General features: G+C 39.8%; 1 protein-coding gene across 23 annotated transcripts in view; it reads left to right on the forward strand.

The window, feature by feature from the left end:
- Positions 1–23,279, forward strand: part of Nrxn3 (neurexin 3) — a 1,683,426-nt gene that overhangs the window by 613,695 nt on the left and 1,046,452 nt on the right. For all 23 annotated transcript variants that reach the window (XR_004114172.1, XR_004114173.1, XM_031355959.1 and 20 more), the window contains 2 exons: positions 4,798–5,236; positions 10,493–10,876. Coding sequence is in view for 21 of the 23 variants with exons in the window: in XM_031355959.1 (XP_031211819.1) it covers positions 4,798–5,236; positions 10,493–10,876 (823 nt within the window). In the remaining 2 variants the exon portion in view is untranslated. The remainder of the gene's footprint in view (positions 1–4,797; positions 5,237–10,492; positions 10,877–23,279) is intronic.

Genomic DNA, 23,279 nt, shown 5'->3' on the forward strand with positions numbered 1-23,279 from the left:
GTGAAGTGATTTGGGATGGAGGCCCTGAGAAGGGATGCTATTTAAACACCTTCAAAAAGAGAAAACAATTGCAGTCCAAAGGACTAGATGAGCAAAGATAGACTCTCACTAATACCTGTCCAATACAGAAGTTTCCAAAGTGACTCTGACAGGAAAGTATAAGAGCCTACTTGAGAGGTGATCCTGGTAGGTACAAAGAGCTTTGTGTTTCAAGATAAAATTTTATTTACTACAGAGGGATTTTGATTTATGTATAGATATGACCTAGTATAAAAATTACCATTCCTGGAGCATATCCTTGCCCCAGTACAATAAAAGAGAGTTTCAAGTCCTGGCTATGCCATTTCTTGCCTGTGTGACTTTTGTCTAATATCTATCTTTGTTTGCACTTGTCAGTGAGGTGGGGATAATATCAGTGATTCTAGCTTTTTAGTGTAAATGATATATAGCAATGTATAGCAGTGTTTTTCAAAGAGCCCAGAACATTGTAGGATCTCTATACATGGTAACTACTATTATTATATTGCTCTCACCTCATAGTTTATCTATATGCCTCTATATCATGACCACAGAGGAAATCAAAGACATTTGTTAAGGTATTTGTCTTAGCTCTTAGCTTCTGTTCTTAGTTCTTTTCCCAGATGGTCTCCAAAGCATGGGTTATAAGTCCAAACAACAGTCTTTAATCCATGGGTGGGATAGTAAGACCAGCTTGGTATTCGTATACTCTGCCTCTTTGGCTGTGTGACATCTTCCTCCATGGGGTACCATTTCCACTTTGTCTTTAATTGCTTCTTTCCAGGGCAGCTTGTCAGCAAGGCTGCTTTCTGTCTCGTGATTCCACTTATTCTGTCTAGTTCAGTCCATCAGCTTGGGACACTTATTTAAGTGAGAGGCATGTTTTCCAGAAAACACAGTACCAATGTTAATTCACCTTGGGCAATGGTCTGGCTGATCTTCCTGTTTTATGCCCAGGTGCACAAACTCAAGGTACAAGTACTCTTCTGCCAAGCTGTGGAAGCTGTTTAGAATATGTGTAGGAGGTGAAGGGGCAGATGACAACAACAAAGCTGGTCAGTTGAGTGTCATAGGGCTTCAAGACATTTCCCCTACTGACCCTTTTTGATAGTAGCTATTCACAGGAATCTTACTTTGGGGCCACTTGTTTCTGTTAGAGTTCTAACACTGATGTATATCAAGATGTAGCATTGCATTTCCCTAGATTTTTGTGCCAATTGAGAAGTTGCTGTGTTCTACTATGGATGGCTTTCAACTTCCTTTTGACAGTAACCTGGAAGTACAAAGTGATCATTGGGAAGGGGTAGATTGAGGAGATGAATAAAATTGAGGTTCAGAAAGGTTTCTTAACTATCAGCAAAGGAAGATGTTAACTCTCTTTTCACCATCAGAAATTCTGCACACATATACAAGCAATTTTAAGGTCATGATAGAGAGCTTGCCCCCAAGAGGCTTTGGTAGAAGTTTAGTTATTACCAACCACTTTCTGCCCCTGCTTTTCCCCATTGCTTCTCCAGAAATTTACATTCTGCTTATCATTGCCAGTCCTAGACTCAGCAATGGATGCTTCACACAGAAGAGTTGCTCTTCATATTCATTCTAAAGGCTTTGTGTTTTCACTTTCTGTTTTGGATCCCTGTAAGGACAGATGGTTTATCTTTCTTTATCTATTCATTGTTCTGGTGGCCAAGCTTCCTCTTCTTCTTCTTATTGCTGCCTACTAATCACTTTTACAGGGAGAAAAGTGAAAGGCATTTCATCCAGAAACAGACCAAGGCAAAGCTTGGCTCTCATTCAGAGATCACACATGCTAGGGCATCATGGTGGGGGTTAGAAAGGGGATACCAATCAAACTCTGATTATTTCTTTCATGATTTTGTTTGAATAGCTTTCTGAGGATTCTGCTGTGTTCCTCTTTGTGGTCAGTCTGGTGGAGCTAAAGCAAGAAATGAAGTTTTGAACTGAGAAACTGATTATACATGACTGTCTATAACATTAATAAGGAACTTACTGGGTATTGATGATAGTACCAATAAACATGTGAGCAGTTCTGTCCATGAATTCTGAAACTGATGTTGAGATTTGAGTCCTGCACTATTCTTACCAGTGTTCTGTCTCTGTTCTGGCTCCTTAGCTACTTGCAGTATCTATAAAATGAAAGAATAATTCAAGGTTTGCCGAATATGCGGTGTCTGGGTGGGATGGTGGATGATAAGCCTTTACTATAAAGCCTTCTATGATCTATCTAGCAAGTATAAAAAATCATTACTATTCTTAACAGTATTGACTGTAGTTCAGCTCACAGTCAAGGTTACGCAATAGGTGAATAATTTCCAATACTTTGTCATAGCTGCAGATCACACTGGCTATTGTTGCTCAAAGTCAATAGCTGTGCTTGGTTATTACCTGGTGACAGATTAGAGGAAGGAAATGGTCTGTACTTGGATATTACAGAGCAAGGATGTGCATGGAAATGGCCTATCCAGTTAATATTCTCTCACTGATACAGTATGGGTGGTAAGGCTGATTTTGGATCCAGAGCCTTGTTACTTTACTGAAAGTACAAATTAGACATGGGTGTGCCCAGGATGGTACAGCATTAACAGTAACTCCCTCAGCTACCCCCACATAGTTAAGAATGTTGTATACTCCCTGCATGCCATCTTTAAGAGTTTTGTGTGTCTTAAGGTTTTCTTCCTCGCAAATCACTTTTGTCTGTAACTCCCACTGATATAGAAGAAATAAACAGAGATGTTACTTTGCTGAAGTTGACTACCTTCTCTATATTCTTATTTTTGTCCCATTTCCCTGTGGTATTCCATAATTAATATTATTGTATGGAAGTAATGTCACCAAAAATTGGACTAATGAAGATCATCCAGGAATACTATGCTAAATCTCAGTTCTGGGACTTGAGTGTTGAGTCAGCAGATAAAATCTTTGCTGTACAAGTGTGAAGGCCTGAGTTCAGGTCCCCAAGAACCCACATAAAACTGGACACTGGTGTATATATGTAATCTCCATGTGCCCATGCTGAGATAGAGACAGAGAAAGGATTATCTCTAGAAACTTGTAGGCCAGGAAAACAGCAGAAAAAGAAGAGGCCTTGTTTCAAATAAGGTAGAATATTAGGACTAATACCCATGGTTGTCTTCTACCCTCCATATGCTTGTTTGGAACATACATGCCTATACTTATCCACAAGAACAACAACATAAACACTCACACACAGGGGTAGGATGTGAGGGGAGGGGAGAGAGATCATACAAAGTTAGAGAGATGAGCAGGAATAAGTGTAAAATATTTAAGTATTTTTGGGAAATCTAGATTAATCCCTATGTTGTTTTGCATTGTTCTTTGTTAGGAAAGTCATAACAGACTTGTTTTTTAGTCAATATTCTCACTTTTCCTTTCTACTCCCCCACTTTGTTTGAGACAGTGGCCATGGCCATGTGGTATGGACCAGGAACCACACCTTGGGAGAACACAGAGACCGAGATCTCTGATGTACCTCTTATAGGGCAAATTAGTCTCTGATATAAACTTTTTATTTTTTTGTAAATTTCAATTCTCAGATAAGTAAATGTCCTCAATTGCCTAAATGAGAGCATCCTCCTTTGTGTCAATACCAATGGCATATTTAGTGTGGCTATAAAAATAAAGGCCCACACACTCTTCTCCTAACCAGCACTTCTCTCAACCATTCAAAATACATTGTGTGTGTGTTTATATGTGTGCGAATAAGGCATGTTCATGCCATGGAATGTGTGTGGAGGTGAAAGAATAATATTGGGTTTCAGTCTTTAACTTCCACCTAGCTTGAGACTCAGCCTCATGTGTGTTTCCATACATGGCAGATTCCCCAGTTCATGGACTTCAGGGTTTCTCCTGTCTCTGCCTTTCATCGTGCCATAGAAGCACCAGGATTACAGAAACACATAATCATGTTCAGCTTTATGTGGGTTCTAGGGATTCAAATTTGGGTCTTTAAACTTGTGTGGCAAGCATTTTACCCAGTGAGCCATCTGTTCGGCCCCAGTCAATCATTCTTTAAGGTAATACAGCCACATGGTTCTGAATAATAAAACAAAACAAGAGAGTATTGTAAAACTGTAAGTCTCCCAGTCCTGAATTTGAATCCCCTAAGTCCACTCTCCTGACAGTTTTATAGTTCATATTCTGTCCAAAGATACTTGATGCTTATACAAAGCTATGTATTTATGACTCCCCATTTTTATACAGTGGTAATAAAATTATCACTTTGTTCTGCTCCTAACTCCACTTAGCAAAATGACTTGGAAGGACTCATAAAAACCTAAGGCAATGCTCAATGTTAAAAAGCAGCATTCCATGCCCTAACAGAGGTGTGTCATCTATTACTGATGGTCAATAAAGGGTGTTTGTGGCCTTTTATCAAGGATGCTTTACTAAATATCTGCATATATTTTTGCATCTGTACAACTCAGTCTCTCTTGAATTTTTGCTGGTAAGTTCATATGGATAACTTTCTGACATCTAGAAACTGGCTACAAAGGGAAAGACAAAAGGCCCACAGTGGCAATATAGAGGCTCATTCGGAAAATGTGCATGCCCCAGCCGTCTCTTGGGATGCTTTTTTCTTTTCCTTTTTTTTTATGATGAGTCTTTTGTTTCACATGTTGTTTCAGACCATTATGTCCTGAAGCCTCTTCGGATTCTTTTCCTGGATGCCCAGTGAGTGATGGATTGATACCGTTTGCAAGACTGATTCATATGGCACTTTTGTTTGGCTTTTGACAGGTTGTTTATAAGAATAATGACATCCGTCTGGAGCTGTCTCGCTTGGCCCGGATTGGGGACACCAAGATGAAAATCTATGGTGAAGTTGTGTTCAAGTGTGAGAACGTGGCAACACTGGACCCCATCAACTTTGAAACCCCAGAGGCTTACATCAGCTTGCCCAAGTGGAACACCAAACGTATGGGCTCCATTTCCTTTGACTTTCGCACCACTGAGCCCAACGGCCTGATCCTGTTCACTCACGGGAAGCCCCAAGAAAGGAAAGATGTCCGGAGCCAAAAGAACACAAAAGTTGACTTCTTTGCTGTAGAACTTCTTGATGGCAACCTGTATTTGCTGCTTGACATGGGCTCTGGCACCATCAAAGTGAAGGCCACTCAGAAGAAAGCCAATGACGGGGAATGGTACCACGTGGACATTCAGCGTGATGGCAGATCAGGTAAAAAGTGTTTAGGATTGAGAATAGAAAAATGCAGTAGTTCATATATCCTTGCCCTCCCCAAACCCCAGCTAGCTTTCAGACTTTATGTATTTATGATGACACTCACTTGCATTCTCACCTGTCTCCCTACTATTATTTCTAATGGCTGTTGTAAAGTGATATTTATGAACAAGATGCCTGTCTTGTGGATAGCTAGTATTCTTAGCTTCTCTATCATTCTGCACAATGTTCCCAGTGATAGTTCTAAACCTTAGCACCATGAGTGATTTGATAAGTAGCATTTCCATTCCGACCATAAGGACTGTCAAGATGTGACATTCCCTGCCCTTTCTTCTCCTCTCTCTCTCTCTCATCACCATGGAAACTGACCGTGACATCAGAGGCATTACATTATGTGATTACTCTGTGGGATAAGCAAGAGTTTATGCAATGATAGCCCTTCAGTAATTGGTAAGAGTCATGTTGCAGGGAGGAATTATGACAAGAAGGGAAGCAGCAAATTGATTTTTCCTGAAGTCATGTTCGATTTAAAGGCTTCCTTTGGTGTGAAAGCCCACATTTCACTATTCCACATAGGCCTCACTAACTCTCCATCCCTCTTCATAACCTTTTACATTTGGTTTAAATGGCTTTGTTTGTTTCTGTAGCCACAGATCAAACAAAGTAGCCCCAGGCAGTACATAGCTACTCTGAAAGAGTAACAAAAAGAGGGCAGGGGAGGGGGGAAGCAATAGAGAATCTGGGCTTTTGAATGCCTGAACAGTCTGGCTGCCTTTTGAAGGACCCTCTGGCAATGCTGGTCATATTCTTTGTATTAGTAAGGGTGTTTCCCCAAAAGGACTGAGTTTAACATCTGAATTTCAGGTTCATTTTCTGATTCTTCATCTGGGCAGCACACAGCCAAGACTGGTTTTAGCTTCATTTGCTGTATTTGTATGGATGACGTCTCTTGTGAACATGAAATCAATCTGGACATTTTAATGTCTAGGTACCCTTGACCATTATGGCAAAGCAAGAAGATCCCCATCCAAAGATGAAACTAGAAATGGCCAAGCTTCCATTGAATGGCAGTTTTTCTGTGCAATTTCCCAGCTAGAAGGGTGGCAGAGATGAGCTATCCTGCCCTCAGGAAGATCTGGATGGGGTCTATGCAGAATGCAGTCAGTGGCAGATTGTGGCCTTGGATGTTTTACTGCCCAGTAGGATTCTTTATTGATTGTCTGAAATCTGGTCAGAACCAAGAGGCTTAAAATTAAATGTGCTTGTTGAGCAAGAATGAACAGTTTGTGTTTTTTTTTCCTCAAAAGATAGAAACACAAAAACACACTTTCTCTAGAGGCTAAATTTCTCCCTTTCTTAAATTTATCAATAAAATGCCAACTGGAGCAGCACCAGAACACTTTCTCAGAATTGTCTATAAACCATTGCTGTTGTCTCTGTGTGAAGATGTGTTATGGTTGAAGTGTTTTGCGTGCAACTATGACCTTGGTATGACTTAGTGGTGACCTATTGGTGTTCCGAGAAGGCATCATATATTTTTAGCCTATAAAATTTACTAAGTAAACAATGATGAATTAAGGAAAGCAATGTAACAGTACATTTCAATATGCTCTGTTAAACTTCATTTCTTTGTGAGGATATTTTTCTGGTATATTTTTTCCAGTTAGCTATCAATTTCTCTAAAATAGATATTTGTAAAATAAGCATGCTCAAATATGCCTTCTCTCTTGAGTATTTCAGAAATAAAAACTGGCCTGAGTGATGGTGTAGTAAACATTTTATGAGCACTCCTCAGTGGAGACAATGAGTCTTAAAACCCAAAATGTACATTCAAAATGTGTTCAGCCATACTTTCAGAGCATAGTCTTCCTATAGGATACAGCATAGGCTCCCAATTTCAAAGTGATTCTCATCCTGACCATACTTGGCAATCTACATGTCTTTTGTCTCCGTTTCTTTCCCATTGCTACTGTAAAATATTCTGACTAAAGCAACTTAATGGAGAAAGGGTTATTTTGATTTATGGTTCCAGAGAGATATAGTCTATCATGACAGGGAACACATGACATTAGACAAAGTAGGCATGGTGGTTGGAGCAAGAAGATGGCTGTTCACAGTTTATCCACACTTAGAAAGCAGGGATTGGACAGACAGTTGGGCCAGACTATCAAGTCTCAAGGCCTTTTTCCAGGGACCAGAAACATCCTTCAGAGACATGCCATAACCTTTCAAAGAGAATCAGCTGGAGTGAGGGTTCAAACACATGAGCATATGGAATATGGATCATGTGCAGGATATTTCCCATTCAAACCACAACACTACCACATTAATTAATGACCACATTAGCCCTGTTTGAAGAGCTAAAGAAATCTTGGAGAGAATACATTGAGAGACACAAATCTCAACTTCTTCCTCTTTTGAAATGAAAATTTTGTTTATTTTTTGAATATTTCATACATATATACTATACAGCTTAATTTTAGCCATGTCCCCACTCTCTACCCCCAGCTGCCCTAGGGCCCACCAATCTCTCTCCCTGATTACTTTTTTTATTCTGCATTATTATTATTATTATTATTATTATTATTATTATTATTGTTATATAGTCTCCACAGCCAAATTAGTGATGATCACAGGTCTGTGGCCATCCACCGGAGCATGGGAAACCCATCAGCAGCTACATCCATGAAGAAAAATGATTGTCTGCTCCTAGGGAGCCATCACCTGCAGCAACTCCTTAGTTAAAGGAAGAGACTCGAAAGCTCCTCTCCCAACCATGCTGCGATTGTAATGACTCCTACATCACAGAATTATTTTGAGGGAGGAGCCTGAAGAAGCACATAAATGGAATCATGTTTCAGAGGCAGAGTAAAGTGCTTCAGGTGTAAATCACCAGATCTGAACCCCAATACTCAAAGTCAGTCAATCAGTTCCCCTCCCCCAATACATAAAATGAGGGGCTGGAGAGATGACTCAGCAGGTTTAACAGAATGCTCCTGCTGAGGGCCCACATTTGATTCCCTGCATCCCATGGTGGTTCACAACTATCCATCAGCTAGCTCCAAGGGATCTTATGCCTTCTTCTGGCCTCCTCAGGCACCAGGCACACGTGTGTACACGTGCACATGCACACATACACACACACACACACACACACACACACACACACATACACACACATGTAGACACAGATTCAAAACATTTATACATATAGAATAAATAAATTCTAAAATTTAAGTACATAAAATGCTTAAAATGGTAAACAGGATGTTATTTTTTGTGTGTGTGGGTTTTTGAGATGTTAAGAATTAAATAGGCAAAGCCCATTTCTCTAGGAGACAGCTTCTAAAGAGAGTTAAGGGAGGGTTGCTGACATAATCTACCTCAACCACACACCAGGGGCCCTTTGTGTTCTTTCTATTCTGTTCATTCTCCTGTTGTAATCTGGAGCACACACACCATATCTGCGATCTCCTTTAATCTCCTTCAGCCCTTGAACTATATGTTCACAGGCTAAAAGAATTGAGGCCTGGAGAGAGGAGGCAGAACAGAGGCTGAGTAATGGCCGGCGCAACCCACTTCTCTCAGTACCTATGTAGTGTGTCAAGAATAATATTTAAAGAGAAAACAATGCTGGCAGGAGGCTCAGATACCACCTCAGTCATCTCCTACTTTGCAGTTCAAGAAACAGAACTGTAAAGATGTTGGAGGGCGGGCAAAGGGTAGAAAAGCCATGGAAGACAAATGGACTTCTTCCATTTTTCCAGGCCAGGCACTGGGGTTGCGGCTTCTAGAATCTCATTTGGCAGAGCCTACTATTTTACCCCTCCCAGGACTTATGTATGTCTCTGGGCCCATCTCTTCTCATCCCTTCTTACTTCTCTAATTATGAAAAAAAGTCCTTCCTGCAATCAGAGCTATTAAATAATATTAATAATGATAACAACAACAACAACAACAACATAATAATAATAATAATAATAATGATAATAATAATGTATGCATACTATGAAGTGCATAATTTTGTGGAGTTGATTCTTTCCTTCTACCATTACCTGAGTTCTAGGCTTCAAACTCAGGTTGTCAGGCTTGATCCATAGACGTTTCTGCTCAGCGAATGAGCTTACAGTCCCTTGAGGGCTCTGTAAGTGCCATTCTCTCTGCCAGGCATGCACTTTCCCTTGCATTGTGCAGGCCTGGATCATTTTCAACTTTTGTCTTAACTGTTCTCCTTATGGAGAGGCCTTCAGTGAGTATAGACTTTAAAGCAGAACCTGCTTTCATGACACCTATTACAGCTGCTATTAGCTAATATTCTTAGATTATCTGCTGATTTTCTGCCTCTTTGCTCTGCAAAATCAGCTCAGTAAGACAAGCCTAGCACTTTATCTGAATCTAATACTAGAGAAAGGAGGAAAAGTGTGCCCCGTGCATTTAATAATGCATGAAGAAACACATTCCATCCAGGTGTTGTGGCTCACACCTGTAGTGCCAACACTCAGAAAGCAAAGGCCGGAGGATGACTATAAGACCAAGCCCCGTTTAGTTTTCATAGCAAGTACCAGACCAGGTAGGGCTATTTTGTGAGCTTCTGTCTAAAAGCAAAACAAGTACACAAGCCAAAAACAATAACAAAAGCAGTCAAGAGGCAGTGCACAAAATTCTGGTTGACAGAGCATACAGTCAAGTGTCCTGTTTATAGAGTACTCATGGATAGAGAAAACCAGTCTTTTAGGGAACTGTGAACACCTGAAGAAGACATAGGCAATACAGAACCATTCTGTCCTCGGCTTCAGTGTAAACGCTCGACACATTTGAATTCCTTTAATCACCACAGCAACCTGTTAGTTGAGGATAATTATTTTTTCCCTTTAGAAATGAAAGGTGAAATCTGCTCTTCAAGAGTGTAAAGTGGGCAGTTGGCGGAACTGGGATTTAACCTCCTCATGCCCTATATTGTATCTTATCTCTCAGCGGATATGATTATGGAGAGAAGAGATGTACTGGGGTTAGTCACTGAGTTTCTGAATCCTTTTATGGCCGAAGGCAGTGTATCTTCCGGCATTGTGTCCAAGTGGTTCTTCCCAGCAGCTTGTAGCCATTCTCTCTCCCTAGTTGCAGTGTTGTTTCCTGACAAGGAAAAGCTGATCTCTCCACTCACCTGTGGGGGCCACGTTCATTTAAGCAGCTCCAGAGTCTCACCTGAAGTGGAAGAAGTTCCTTAACTCATGCTGCGCCTCTCTCCCATTCCAGGTACCATATCTGTGAACAGCAGGCGCACGCCATTCACTGCCAGTGGGGAGAGTGAAATCTTGGACCTGGAGGGGGACATGTACCTGGGCGGGCTGCCAGAGAACCGAGCTGGCCTCATTCTCCCCACGGAGCTCTGGACCGCCATGCTCAACTACGGTTATGTGGGTTGCATCCGCGACCTGTTCATCGATGGGCGCAGCAAGAACATCCGGCAGCTGGCGGAGATGCAGAATGCAGCAGGCGTCAAGTCCTCCTGTTCACGCATGAGCGCCAAGCAGTGTGACAGCTACCCCTGCAAGAACAATGCGGTGTGCAAGGACGGCTGGAACCGCTTCATCTGCGACTGCACTGGCACCGGCTACTGGGGGAGAACCTGCGAAAGAGGTGCGTGGTATTTCTGGGTCTGAGTGGAGCCGTACATGGTTCAAGGGCCGTCTTTGCTCACCCTGTGATTTTCTGCTTCCAAACAATAGTAATTGAGTTCTGTGGTTTCTAGAACTGTTCCTTTTATAGTTGTAAATGGTTAAATTTGTTTAGTCAGGTGGAAGAAAGGAGAGTTTTATAATAAGCACTCCTGTGATCACATTACACTTAAATATTTTTATATTTAAAAATAGTGAAGGTTCTAGAAAGAACGAACTAGGTGTTACCTTTAGTCCTTGAAGGCGCGCTTCCTTGGTGCTTTCTGCCGGCTGACTCTTGGGTTGATCTCCAGAAGCACAAAATTAAACAAAATGTGTCTGTCTCTGCTGTCATGGAGCTACCTGTCTGTTGGGATTAAATAACTACTTACAAATAGTGAGTTTTATATAAGGATGAGTGATGGAGTGGTTATGAATATGATCACTGGAGCCAGTTAAGGTGAAAATTTGGGTGCTCACATTGTCATAAGAGCTCCTCCAAGACAACATCTCTGAGACTTGATCCACCTATTTGTAAAAGACAGGCAACCAAGAACCTACCTCATCAGATGTTAATGGTGATTGAGTTAATGGGTTTCTGGAGTGTGAAGAGCATTTAATACTTGTTAGTGATTGCTCCATGGTTAGTTATTAGTATCAACATCATCAAGAACAAGGTGCAGAGGAGCAAAGAATGCGAGCACACTGCAAGGGTTTGGATGGCATTTCTCCAAAGAAGCAGTAAAATAGAGAAGATATGAGCATGAGTGGGCATTGTCTGGCAGAAGGGTGGCAGGAAGGAGTGTGAGCTAAACCAGAATGGTAGTGTGTGCTAAGGGGTAGATGTGAGACTAGGACAAAGGGAGGAAGAGGTTGGATAATTAGTTTTCTTCTAAACAAAGTTAGAATGGAGTGGGGGCACCGAAGCTTTTTCTAGATGAGAAAGCTGACCCTCCAGAATAGGCAGAGTACCTCGGGTCTCCTCTCTACGAACAGCTGAAGCATTTCTACATTTGCATTTAACTTAACGTTTGTGGGAAAAAGAAGATATGGAAGTTAACATAGGACAACATTGAGACAAGAGGATTCTTACTGCAAGCCACATCTAGGTGGCAGCTTGCTCTATCGTATGCTGGTTATGGATTACAATCATCTCCTCTATATGAAAGGTCACACTACATGATTAATAATATTTTTGAGGACCTCAGTTCTGCAGCTTTGGAGCTAGGATATAGAATCTGCATTAGACATAATTCTTATTCTTTGGGGGTTTCTCATCTATTTGGCTAAGTAGTGCAGATTTTTACAAAAGAAGACAGCAACATATACTCTGCTAGAGGACAGAGAAGGATGTGGAGAGCCAGAGAAAGAGGGAATGTCCTGAAGACATAACTGGAGGGCTTCGTTGCTGAAGATCACCTGTAGTCAGAAGCTCTGGAAATTGAAACTACGATGATGGCAGAGACACTGGATAAGGCTGGAGTGGTGCTGAGCAGTTGTTTTCAAAGCATGTTTTTGCGAAGTTCACAATGTTGCTTCAAGAGGATAGCAAGCATTCCTAGGTCCCCTTGACTCTCGGTATATTTTGTTTGATGATATGGATACTAATAACTAACTATGGACCAATCTTTAATATGTACTAAGTGTACTCCACATTTCAGCAACCCATATTTCAAGAGAACTGCAAGTCTTCCCTACAATCATACCCAAAACAAGACACAGGATATTGGGGTGAAGGAGAAAAGGAACACTTTTTTGTAGCTTTGAAATTTAAATTTAAATTCAAATCCACTGTGTTTCCAAAGCAGCACCAACCATAATATGAGCTAAGATGAGGAGGCAACCATCTGGAATAGAAATAGGCCACATGGGGTTGCTAAGTCTGTCAAGTGTCTGGACTCTTTCCAAATGTCTTTGTAGGGTAGCCTGCCCTGGTGCTGGTTTGGAGAGATGGAAAGGTCATTTGATTTCTGAGATGGAAGAGAGTGATTAGATGCAAGCCCAAGGTACTGAGGATATTACACTTTCTATAAAAGCAATCTATGAACAAACGTTTACCTCAGACTTCTCACCTCTTCCTCTTGTAACTCACAGGCCTTGAGGTGTTAGGACCAGGAAGCAGTGACTAGAGCCAGCTGTGCAAGGTGTTTATGAGCTCACCTATTCCAAGGGCAAATCAATGGGAGTTGGTCCAAATCTGGTCAAGTACAGTGAAAGTCACTGCATCTTTTACATTGTCATTTTTGACTAGTCATTAAAAGGCAGCTGATTGGGGATATATGAGGGACAATTATTCTTGGTACAGTGCAGCCAAGAGCCATCCATTCTAGCCAAATGAGAGGCAGCTTAGCAAATGTAAGACATTTGATCTATATATCGCTCAAGTCCCAGACGGTTCAACGGATTGTTTTATTCCCCCACTAATTGTTTTTTGCCCCTGTATTGTTCCTGACACTGTGTTCAGAATGAATCATTGGACTGGAAAAATGAGAGGACCGTACTGTGACTGAATATAATAGAGCTTCCCAATGACATTGTTTTTCCTCATTGAAACTGCTTCCTCAGTGGAGACTTTTTGAGTATTTTTCTTCAGATATATATATATGTATATATATATATATATATATATATAGAGAGAGAGAGAGAGAGAGAGAGAGAGAGAGAGACCTAAAATCTTCTAGACACCATGTCCATTAAAAGGAATAATCAAGTATCTGGCACAGCTCCTGCTTTGGATCAGGGACTAGTATGTAGTCATCTAAAAGAAGCAATGTATGTAGTATGTCAGACATGGGTGGTAGTGTTATGAATATGGCCATACCATATGGAAAATTGTAGAGGAAATAGGTGGAGTCGACACTTCTGTGTAATGGAACTGGAAGTGGGTGAAAGAAGATTGAGAGTTTCTTGGATTTTCTTATTCTTATTTCTAACAAAATTTTGTTTTCCATTTCTGATGTTCAGAACCTATAGGCATTCCTGAAGAGTAACAGTGAAGCAAGTGTTTCCTAGGCTCTTTGTGCAGTAACGTTGGCCCCTTTGGCTTAAGGACTAGTTGCCCCATGTGACAGAATCTCAGCTTGATCACTGAACTCTCTCTAATTATTGCTCTGATTTTTATCTCCGTCCTCTCTTTTTTTTTCCTGGAAGTTCTAATGTTACATCTAAAATTAGTCATTTGTACCAACCATAATAAGACTAAGAAAATTCCCAAGAAGCTGTGCCCCTGAGCCTTAAATAACTGTGCCTTGACTCACTTAGATCAATTATCTCACAATAGGAATGTTACTATTAGTAGGAGCCAACGTGAATGAAATCAAAGAAAGTGAATGTAATGGTGAAAACTTCAGTTCAGAGATGGGCATGGCTTAGGAATGGCACTAGATGAAAATTTCCAACCATCCAAGTAAAGTTGGTCTAATGGCAAACTCTACATCAAAGTTCTCCTCTGCCCCTACCCCCAAAAAGGATAGTACAAGGGAGCTAGGAAATATATAAGGATGGAGACTATGGTAAATTTTCCTGAGTAGTTTTCTACTTAGTTACATTGGACCACCTTTGTCTCTAATCTTTGCAACACATTTCTTTTTTCCTGCAAAGAGAAGAAACTCTAAAACTAACTTCTGAAAGATGACTTGATACTTAGCATTTTTCAACAAGACTTAACACTATATTAAAATATATAGATGGTGATATCTATGATTTTTTATTGTTAGTCCTTTTGATGACCTGTTCATAGTAAGGTGGGAGCCATCTCTGCAACCTAAAAGCAAAAGCTTTTAGTAACTACTTAATTGTTATCAGCTAAATTAAAAATTTGGAATGCCACCTGTTTTTCTATGAGTCCTATAGTATCTTAAAAAAAAAGCCAAAACATTATTTGGGGTGTGTGTGTGTGTGTGTGTGTGTGTGTGTGTGTGTGTGTGTGTGTCTGGTCCCAGGCACATCCAAGAACATGGAAGTCTGAGGACAGTTTGTGGGAATTGATTCTCTCCTTCCCATGGGGTTTCTGAGCATTGAACTTCAGTCATCATTGCTTTTATCCAGTGAGCCATCTTGCTGGACCCTATAATGCCTTACAGTGGATAAAATTACCATTGAATTTGTCCTATTCTGCCCTCAAGATTTCCTCTCTTGGCAAGCTGAGAACACTTGACCTTAATTAACATGAGGCAGTCTACTTTCCACTGTGGCTAACCTGTTAGTTCAGTTGGTGAGTATCCTGGTAAAGCAAATCTGAGAACTTAATTCCTTAGTGGATCATCAAGCCTAATTTGAGTCCATTGTACATTTTCTGTTTGTCTTTAAATAGCATTGTATAAATATATGTGGGATTGATTTAGAAAGAAGGTTCATACTTCTGTCAAGAAAATAAGCTATGGTACAGTGCTTAGAGGCAAAATGACCTTGTGAGTATTTTAGGGTCAGACAGACCTGGAATCCTGTGTTGGTTCTGTTACTAATTAGCAAGATGACATAGAGGCCCTCAATCTATGCCTCAGTTTTTTATCTATGAAATGAACATTTATACTTACTGTCTAAATATTTTGCTTTTTGAGGGAGAAATTTCCAGAACTATGACATCAAAGAAGTGCAGTTTCACATAATGATTATGTAAAAAAGTGTCCATCAATGATGATCTTAGAAAAGAAAGCAGAGCATCTCTAGGGACCCCAGGTCACTATGATTGAGATTCTCTGACCTCTGGATTCTGAAATTTTCGATTCAGTTTGCATTTTGCAAAAGTGAGAATAGCTCTTTTTCAGATTGTTGTATTTGTTTATGTTCCTAGTGATCTGCTCTACCCAGTTAGGCAGTACCTGGAATAGACACAGCAGATAACCCACATGTATCAGTGAGAATGACCCCTCAAGAGCAGAAGTTTGTGAGGTCAAGTCTTCTCACTAACCACCTGACTCCTTAAGGTTAAGAGCTTGATGATAACAGGCACTCTGAGTTGTTAGGCAGAGAGGCTGCCACATGAATGTACTTTCACATTGTCTCTCACTGACAAGTTTTTCTCCTAAGGAGAGCAGGTCATGAGAATGAGGAAACACTACATACAATATCTTCCATATCCCATCCCTACTAAGACAGTGTTTGGCAGAATCATGGAATCATGGGCCTTCTCAGATCAATCATGTTCACTTAGGTCAATGTTTATGGTACATTAAAATAATCCCTGAGAGGAAAGATAAGGCTCCATTTTTTTAGTCCTTCAGAAAAGTGAGAAGTCCAAGCCTTCCACCTAATCGGGAGAGTAAATTAGATTTTTCTTCAACATAAATTGAGACTATGTGTGTGTGTGTATGTGTATATATGTATATGTTTGAAGAAAATGCTCCTTTAATTTTAAAGCCCTCTTCAGTTAAGGTATATAGAAGATACAACAAACAAAAAATGACAGAGGCAGTTAGGGAATCCTTTAAAGCTTTGAACTTTGCTGTCCTGAAAAGGAATATGTGCTATAAAGGAGTGGTTCTAAACCTGAGAGTCAAGACTTCATTGGGGGCAACATATGAGATGTCCAGCATAGTGGATATTTACAGTATGGTTCATAACAATACCAAAATCACAGTTATAAAACAGCAACAAAATAATTTTGTGCTAGGGGTCACTACAACATGGAGAACTGTATTAAGAGGTCACAACATTAGGAAGGCTGAGACCCACTGCTACAAAATAATTACAAAAACATTAAATACTTCTTTAAACATACCAGAAAGTGCCAAGAATCAAGAAAAAATTCACTCAATGTTTGAACACAATTAACTAAGCATTAAAACAGTTTTAGCTAGTCTTTTTCATATTTTTAGAGTTTGGCTATTCTTATATACAGATATAATCATGTTATAAGAATACTGTGTGTTTGCCTTCTCCCAATGAATATCATATTGAAACATAAAATAAATCTTCCTAATTACTGTATATTTATATATACACATGTACATAAGTGTGCAAATACATATAACTCACATATAGATGTATCTATATGTAAGTTAATACAGTCTTATGGAACTACTTCCCTTGTATTCATTCTTTCATGGTTAAGGGCAGAAAACTCTGACTCATAAGGCCATAGATTGTTATAGACACCCAGTCATAGGAAACTTTTCAGATTTCTTTTGTCTTGCCTTATTTTTGCTATTCCTGATGAGTGCTGAAATAAAACATTAACTGTGCTCATAGAAATCAAGTGATTCTGAGAACATTAATTTACAGAATTAAGATAGACAGGACATACTTATTCCAGGCTCTGGGGTTTTATTTCTATGTCCTATATATGTGACAAAACAAACAAACAAACAAAAGATAAGAGGTATCTTAAGTGTCCTATTCCAGCAGGGAAGGATGGGATCAATATATATTCCCCATCTTTATTCAGGGCCTCATTTCCAGTCAACTCTTTGTTTGGCAATGAGCTCTTGAGTGGCAGTAACAGCAGCCATCCCATCAGTAGATGCTGCCTTGGAAGGCAGAGGCACTAGTTCTAGAGAGGCTGGAGTCTGTCATGTGAATGTCACACATACATCATATGGGAATCAGGACATCAGAAGCGATATCACTAGTAGACTGCCTTGGGTCTTCTGTGACTCATTCTCATTTTTGGCAGGTGGAGAAGCCTGGGGAAGCTGATATTACTCTAAATTGGAGCTAATGAATACTTATAAATTATGGTTACTCACTTATATTCAATTCATTTTCACAACAAACAAAGTAGCCTTTTCTCCTCACATACAAAAATTCAGATTCCAAGATCAGTAAGGAAAAAGTATATGAAATATACTTATGTGCCCATAATCTGTAGCACTGTGTTATAAATATAGAACATGTATATATACTGTGTAGTTTTAAGTTAGCACTTTAGATTTGTTTGGGTCTCTGTTTGTAACACCTTCTGTGTTGCCACTATATCAAAGGTCATCCTTGTGCCAGTGATGCTCAAGTTGGGATCTCAAGCCCAGGAATCTCCATGGAAACCCAAAGTTCTATATCCTCATTTTCTTCTTTATATCTCAGTTAAAAAAAGTTAAGATGCTAATATCATTGAACAACCATTGATGAAGAGAGGCCTTCCTTCCCATTATTAAAGTGATTTTACTTTCTGTTTCTCCCATCTTAGTAAATGGCATTTTTATTGTCCATGGGCAATTTTTTCCTTGGCAATGCTATCATGACAGGACTTAACACTGATTATTATTACTTTTTTTAAGGTAACTACATAGAAAATAGAACATGAAAATGAAGAACTCAAATTTGTTTTGTGACATCTATAGAGTATCATGTTGTAGTAGGCAATTAATCTCTATTCAAATCACCCCAGCAGTAGCAGCAGTGCATTTCTTTCTAGCTACCCTACTGTTCTGGGTTTTCAAATGAAACACACACATGCAGCCTTCTATTCTACTATGTCTTAAGCTGCTCAATGACTGGGCCACTCTCAAACCTCCATGTGACTAGCACCTCCCCTCTGATTCTCCTGAGTTATTACTTATTAAAATCTATATTCCATCTTTGCTGTACTAGACCCAAGGGGATTTGGGGGAGCTGACTCTTTCCTGGCTCTTACATGATTGGTATGCTCTCTCTTTGCGCCTCTCAGGCCTGGACCTTACTCCTTTCCTTTCTCAGTCCCCTTGCCCATGAATCCTAAAGTCCTACCTCTGTCTCTCTCTCTCTCTCTCTCTCTCTCTGCCCAGTCATTGGCAGCTGACCACTTTATTTACCAGTCAGAACCAACTGGAAGCAGGGACACTCAGCATCTTACATACTAATTCTCATACAATTTTAGAAACCCAATTAACATAATACAAGCGTTAGATAAATCCACAACAGTATTGCAGGAAAATTCTTTTCACATTCAACACATTTCTTCCTTCAGTAACTTTAGATTCAGAAGCCTTGTTTCTATAAAACTGTAGGAAATCAAACTATGATGCTTGTTATTAAACTCTAACATTGGGGCAGCGATTCAGTAAACAGATCTCCATATTCTTTCACATCAAGCTAGGGAAGTGGCATCCTAAAGACAGAATTGTAAAGGACACACTCTGTGTATTCCATGAGTTTACAATGTAGTTTAGAGGATGGGGACAGATCTTTGCACTTTAATGTCATCTACAGAGTGTGGTAGGTCAGGTGGGTAATCATTAGAATAGAAAGACATAGCAATTACAAAGTAAGATGTGACAACACGACATACCACTTAATCACCTGTTCTTGTTGGTATAACTCACTAGTATGGGAGGCATCAGCAACTCTGGACTCCAAGGTCAAGTACAACCACACTGGTTGTTTCCACTTGTCTCCATGGCACAGAGGAGAGCTTCTGCAGTGTAACTGTTCTCCCTACCTCCCGGGATATCCAGATCCTTTATTTAGATAGATGACCTTGAGGTAGTTATTTGGATCTTCTGGCCTCTCTGTTCTATAAGAATAAAATGAAGCAATTGGGTTTCATGCTCTCTTAGGGCCCTTCAACTCAAACACTCTGTGATTCTCAAATGTCATCAGCTTGGCAGTGAATCCTCTGTTTCCAAAATGAGGAATAAAGGTGAATGAATGAAGGGCAGAATGGGACTTTGAGTCCCAGTTTCTTACAGTCTGCAGATCTCTCTTGGTCAAGATGCTGGCTTTAGTTATATCAACAATCCAATGGAATTTTGACTTTTCTAATGCATTTGCCCAAGAAAGTTGGATATTTTGTTGTATGGAGTACACTTCAGGTTTATGATATAAAAGACTTAACTGATAGATTAATAAATATAGCTTGAAAGTTCTTTAGAGAATTAAAAGACTATGTCTATTTTGGCTTATTATTTGTGATCTTTAGATAGATAATGGTGTGTATCTGAAAAGTGGGTTTCCTATGAATTATACAGTTCATCAATATCAATCAAACCCCCACTTTTTCTTATGCATGGTTGCTATATTATTTAATGAATATTTGGTGACATCCACACAGGCCTCACATTTAGCCTCTTGTATATCCTTCAGTTCTTCAAGTGTCTCTTTCCCATGACCAACCTCATGAGATCTTGTGAAGATATATCATGGTTCATGAATGAACAATGTCCTATTCTTCTTGGTTGGGGTCTGAAGTACTCTGATTGTTGTGTTCCTCTTGTTCCCAAGAAGAGATTGAGAATGTACGGTTTTGTTATTATAAAATTTCTAGGTAGGGACACTGGAGACCTTTAAAAGAGTCCACCATATACCTGCATCCATCCAGAGAAATATGAAGGCTAGTCAATGGTTTGGTGCAGTGCATGAAAGCTGCTTATACCTACAGTTGCTGCAATGTCCTCAAAGCAGGGACGTGATGGCCATTTACATCCCTGCTCAGTACCTTTGTTATTGTGTTTGCTAAAAGTGGCTTAACTGCCAGCAGACATCTGCCTATTATAGTTCAATAAATCGAGATGCTGTTGAATTATGAGAAACAAGTGCTTCAAAACACAGCACAATGGGACCATTTCAGGCTGCTCTATCACTGCTGGCTTCATGGTTCCTTTCACAGATAGTTGAATCCTTCTTTGCTTCAGTTTGAATGAAAAGGGAAGTTAAGAGAATGACTTTTCATTTAAAGGAATTATGCATCTGCTCTATGTTAGGTTCTTAATATATACTGGGCCATTTCACACTTATATCCATTCTGCAGATGATGTATTATTATTATTACCACTCTCTAGTTGATGAAATTAAGGCCCAATTTGTTCCAAAGTACTGAGTATGCGCTATGTGCCAGCTAGCATGTTTAATATGAGGTAGATTATGATTCTCTTCATAAACAGATTATGATGGTCTGATGTCCAAGAAAGGTAGTATTCAAATGCAGAGAGAGATTTTGCAGGCAGCATTGGAGACATGACACTAGAGCTGAGATTTTGTTGCAGAAATGAGAAATCTACCTCCTAGGAATGGAAGAATGTTACTCTAAGCAGAAGGGGGAAAAATACATAAATGGCTATCAGATCCGTATACACAGGTACATGCCACATTGGAACTGAAGGACATAAGAGATCTAACTAAGGTAGGGAGAATGGAAACTGATTCTGGATACATACCTAACAATACATACCTAACAGAGATCAAAGGGACTTTGTGACTGTATATAGCTGAAAGGTGGCCATGGATGAAAACAAGGGTGTGGTTTCCAGAGCCCATTGTTTCACATGGTGTCTTGAATAAGTAAAGATCTTGGGAGGAATAAGAATAAATAAGGCCACCACTAAAGGAATACAGCAAGGAGTCTCACTAGCATCTGCTTCCGTACCATACTATGCTTCAGTTTTTCATACCTACACTTAAAACAATGGCAGTGACTCTTTAATTGTTTTGCTGGGGGCCTCTTTTATACAGATTGTATGGAGTCCCCAGTGTGATCCCCTCTGAACCAGAAATTTAATAAATTGACAATATGAAAAATACATTCTGGAGGTATTAAGTATTTTCTAGATTTCTATTTCAGTATATGATACTGACCAGAGCTTAAAAGAAGGAAGAGGAAACCACAACAGGACACTAGAATGTTCTTGTCTTTACTTTCCAAGTAGACTGAGGGTGACATGTAGACAAGTGTTAGGGATCTATTACAATTGTAAAAAGTTCAATATAGCTTTTGTATACACTTGGCAGAAAAATTAGCTGTACCTTGTCTCTAGCCATCTTGCAGAAGTATACAGATTTAAGATAAACCAAGAAGTCAATTCCTGAAGGGTGGTCTCAGTTTTAGTATCTTCCCCGTCTGTTCTCTTCATACTTTAAGCATCGATGATAATTCTAAGGTGTGTGTACGCATGTGTGCATAATTCACATATGTATACATTTCCCTCTCATGTATGAGATAATCCTCTATTTTACTTTATTGTAAGTTCTGTTTTAATCCAATCTGAAGCTAGAGGGAAGAACGAGTAGACATGAAATCCTTATGGTTAAGATGCCACAACTCCCAAATGTAAAACTGGGTTGGTGCAAAGAAAACTCAATAGAGTATAAATGATGTCAAAATGATGTTTTCTTGTCAGTAGGACAAAGGTGTGGCTACATCTATCACAGCCACTCCTACTCCCGGTTTCAATGAGGAACTGAACAGCCCAAATAATAGAGTGAAATCATCTTGGATCTGTATTTTGATTCTCCTACAGTTGAATGTTCCAAAGCAATATCTGTGACTATTCTGTGAAGATACATGTTTGTTTTTCCACAATTATTTAGTGAGCAGTAGAATGTGGCATTATAATGCTGTTCAACTCTTCTCTAGTAATCCATTTTCCTTTGTAATATTTATCTGAAACATTGGCAACTGACTTAGAGAGAAGCTGTATGAAGGGAAGAAATGTGTACATATTTCTTTTGCTTTTTCATCTCCCATCCTTTTGCACTCCACAAATAAATGATAAATGCAGTCCAGCAGAGAGTATTTTGGAGTAACAAGTGCATGTGGGAGTCAGAGTTGAAAATCCTGGGTATGAATGACTCTTGAAAGACCCCCTTCTGTGGGCTGTTGGACAGCTATTTCCCTGGCAAGTAGATGCCATCTTTCTTGGAGAAGATCATTTCATGCTCCTTAGCATGTTTAACCTTTACAACAAGGCCTTCCCATCAAAATGACAATCCCCAACAGAGCTATCTAAGAGGCTAGTAAATCAGAAACCTTATGAAATCTGGAGGATTAGCATGCCCCCCTTATTTGTTCCCCCAGGGAAAGTAAGTCCTGTGCCTTTCAGATTTTAATCTTCTCCACAGGCCCCTTGTCTGAAACTTCCTGCTGTGGCCTGCTGGCATTTGAATATTATTTTCTTGTAGTTGCTCCATGGCCACATACTGGCACTAGCTAAGGCTGGCACATTCTTTATCTCCATCAGCAATGTTGTAAAAGAAAGATAACGGCTCTGATTTTTTTTTAGTGGAATTCTTTACACCCCCTAAGACATCTTTTCTGGGTCTGAAGATAGTGTTTGATCCTTAATGTCACTCTGCCCATGATGGCAGGGTGAAGCTCAAAGCCATAATCTTTACCCAGCTGCCTCTGCTTTCTTTTTCCCATTGCTACATCTGAAATAAAACCACTCCCCACTCCAAGAAGCCAGCATTATAGGCACTACAAGACAGAATCACTTCTGGTGGAAAAACCACAAAGTCAAGACTATATTGGTAATAATAACTGAGGGAGAATGTGCTGGCTAATCATCTATCAACTTGACACATACACTAGAGTTATTTGAAAGGAAGGAAACTCAGTTAAGAAACTAGTGCCATAAGATCTAGCTGTATTTTCTTAATTAGTGATTGATGAGGGAGGGCCTAGTTCCTTATGGGTCACATGATCCTCAGTTCCTTATGAAAGCAAGCTGAGCAAGCAATGGAGACCAAGCCAGTAAATA

Source organism: Mastomys coucha, unplaced genomic scaffold (genome assembly GCF_008632895.1).
Source record: "Mastomys coucha isolate ucsf_1 unplaced genomic scaffold, UCSF_Mcou_1 pScaffold6, whole genome shotgun sequence".
In the NCBI taxonomy this organism is placed as follows: Eukaryota; Metazoa; Chordata; class Mammalia; order Rodentia; family Muridae; genus Mastomys; species Mastomys coucha.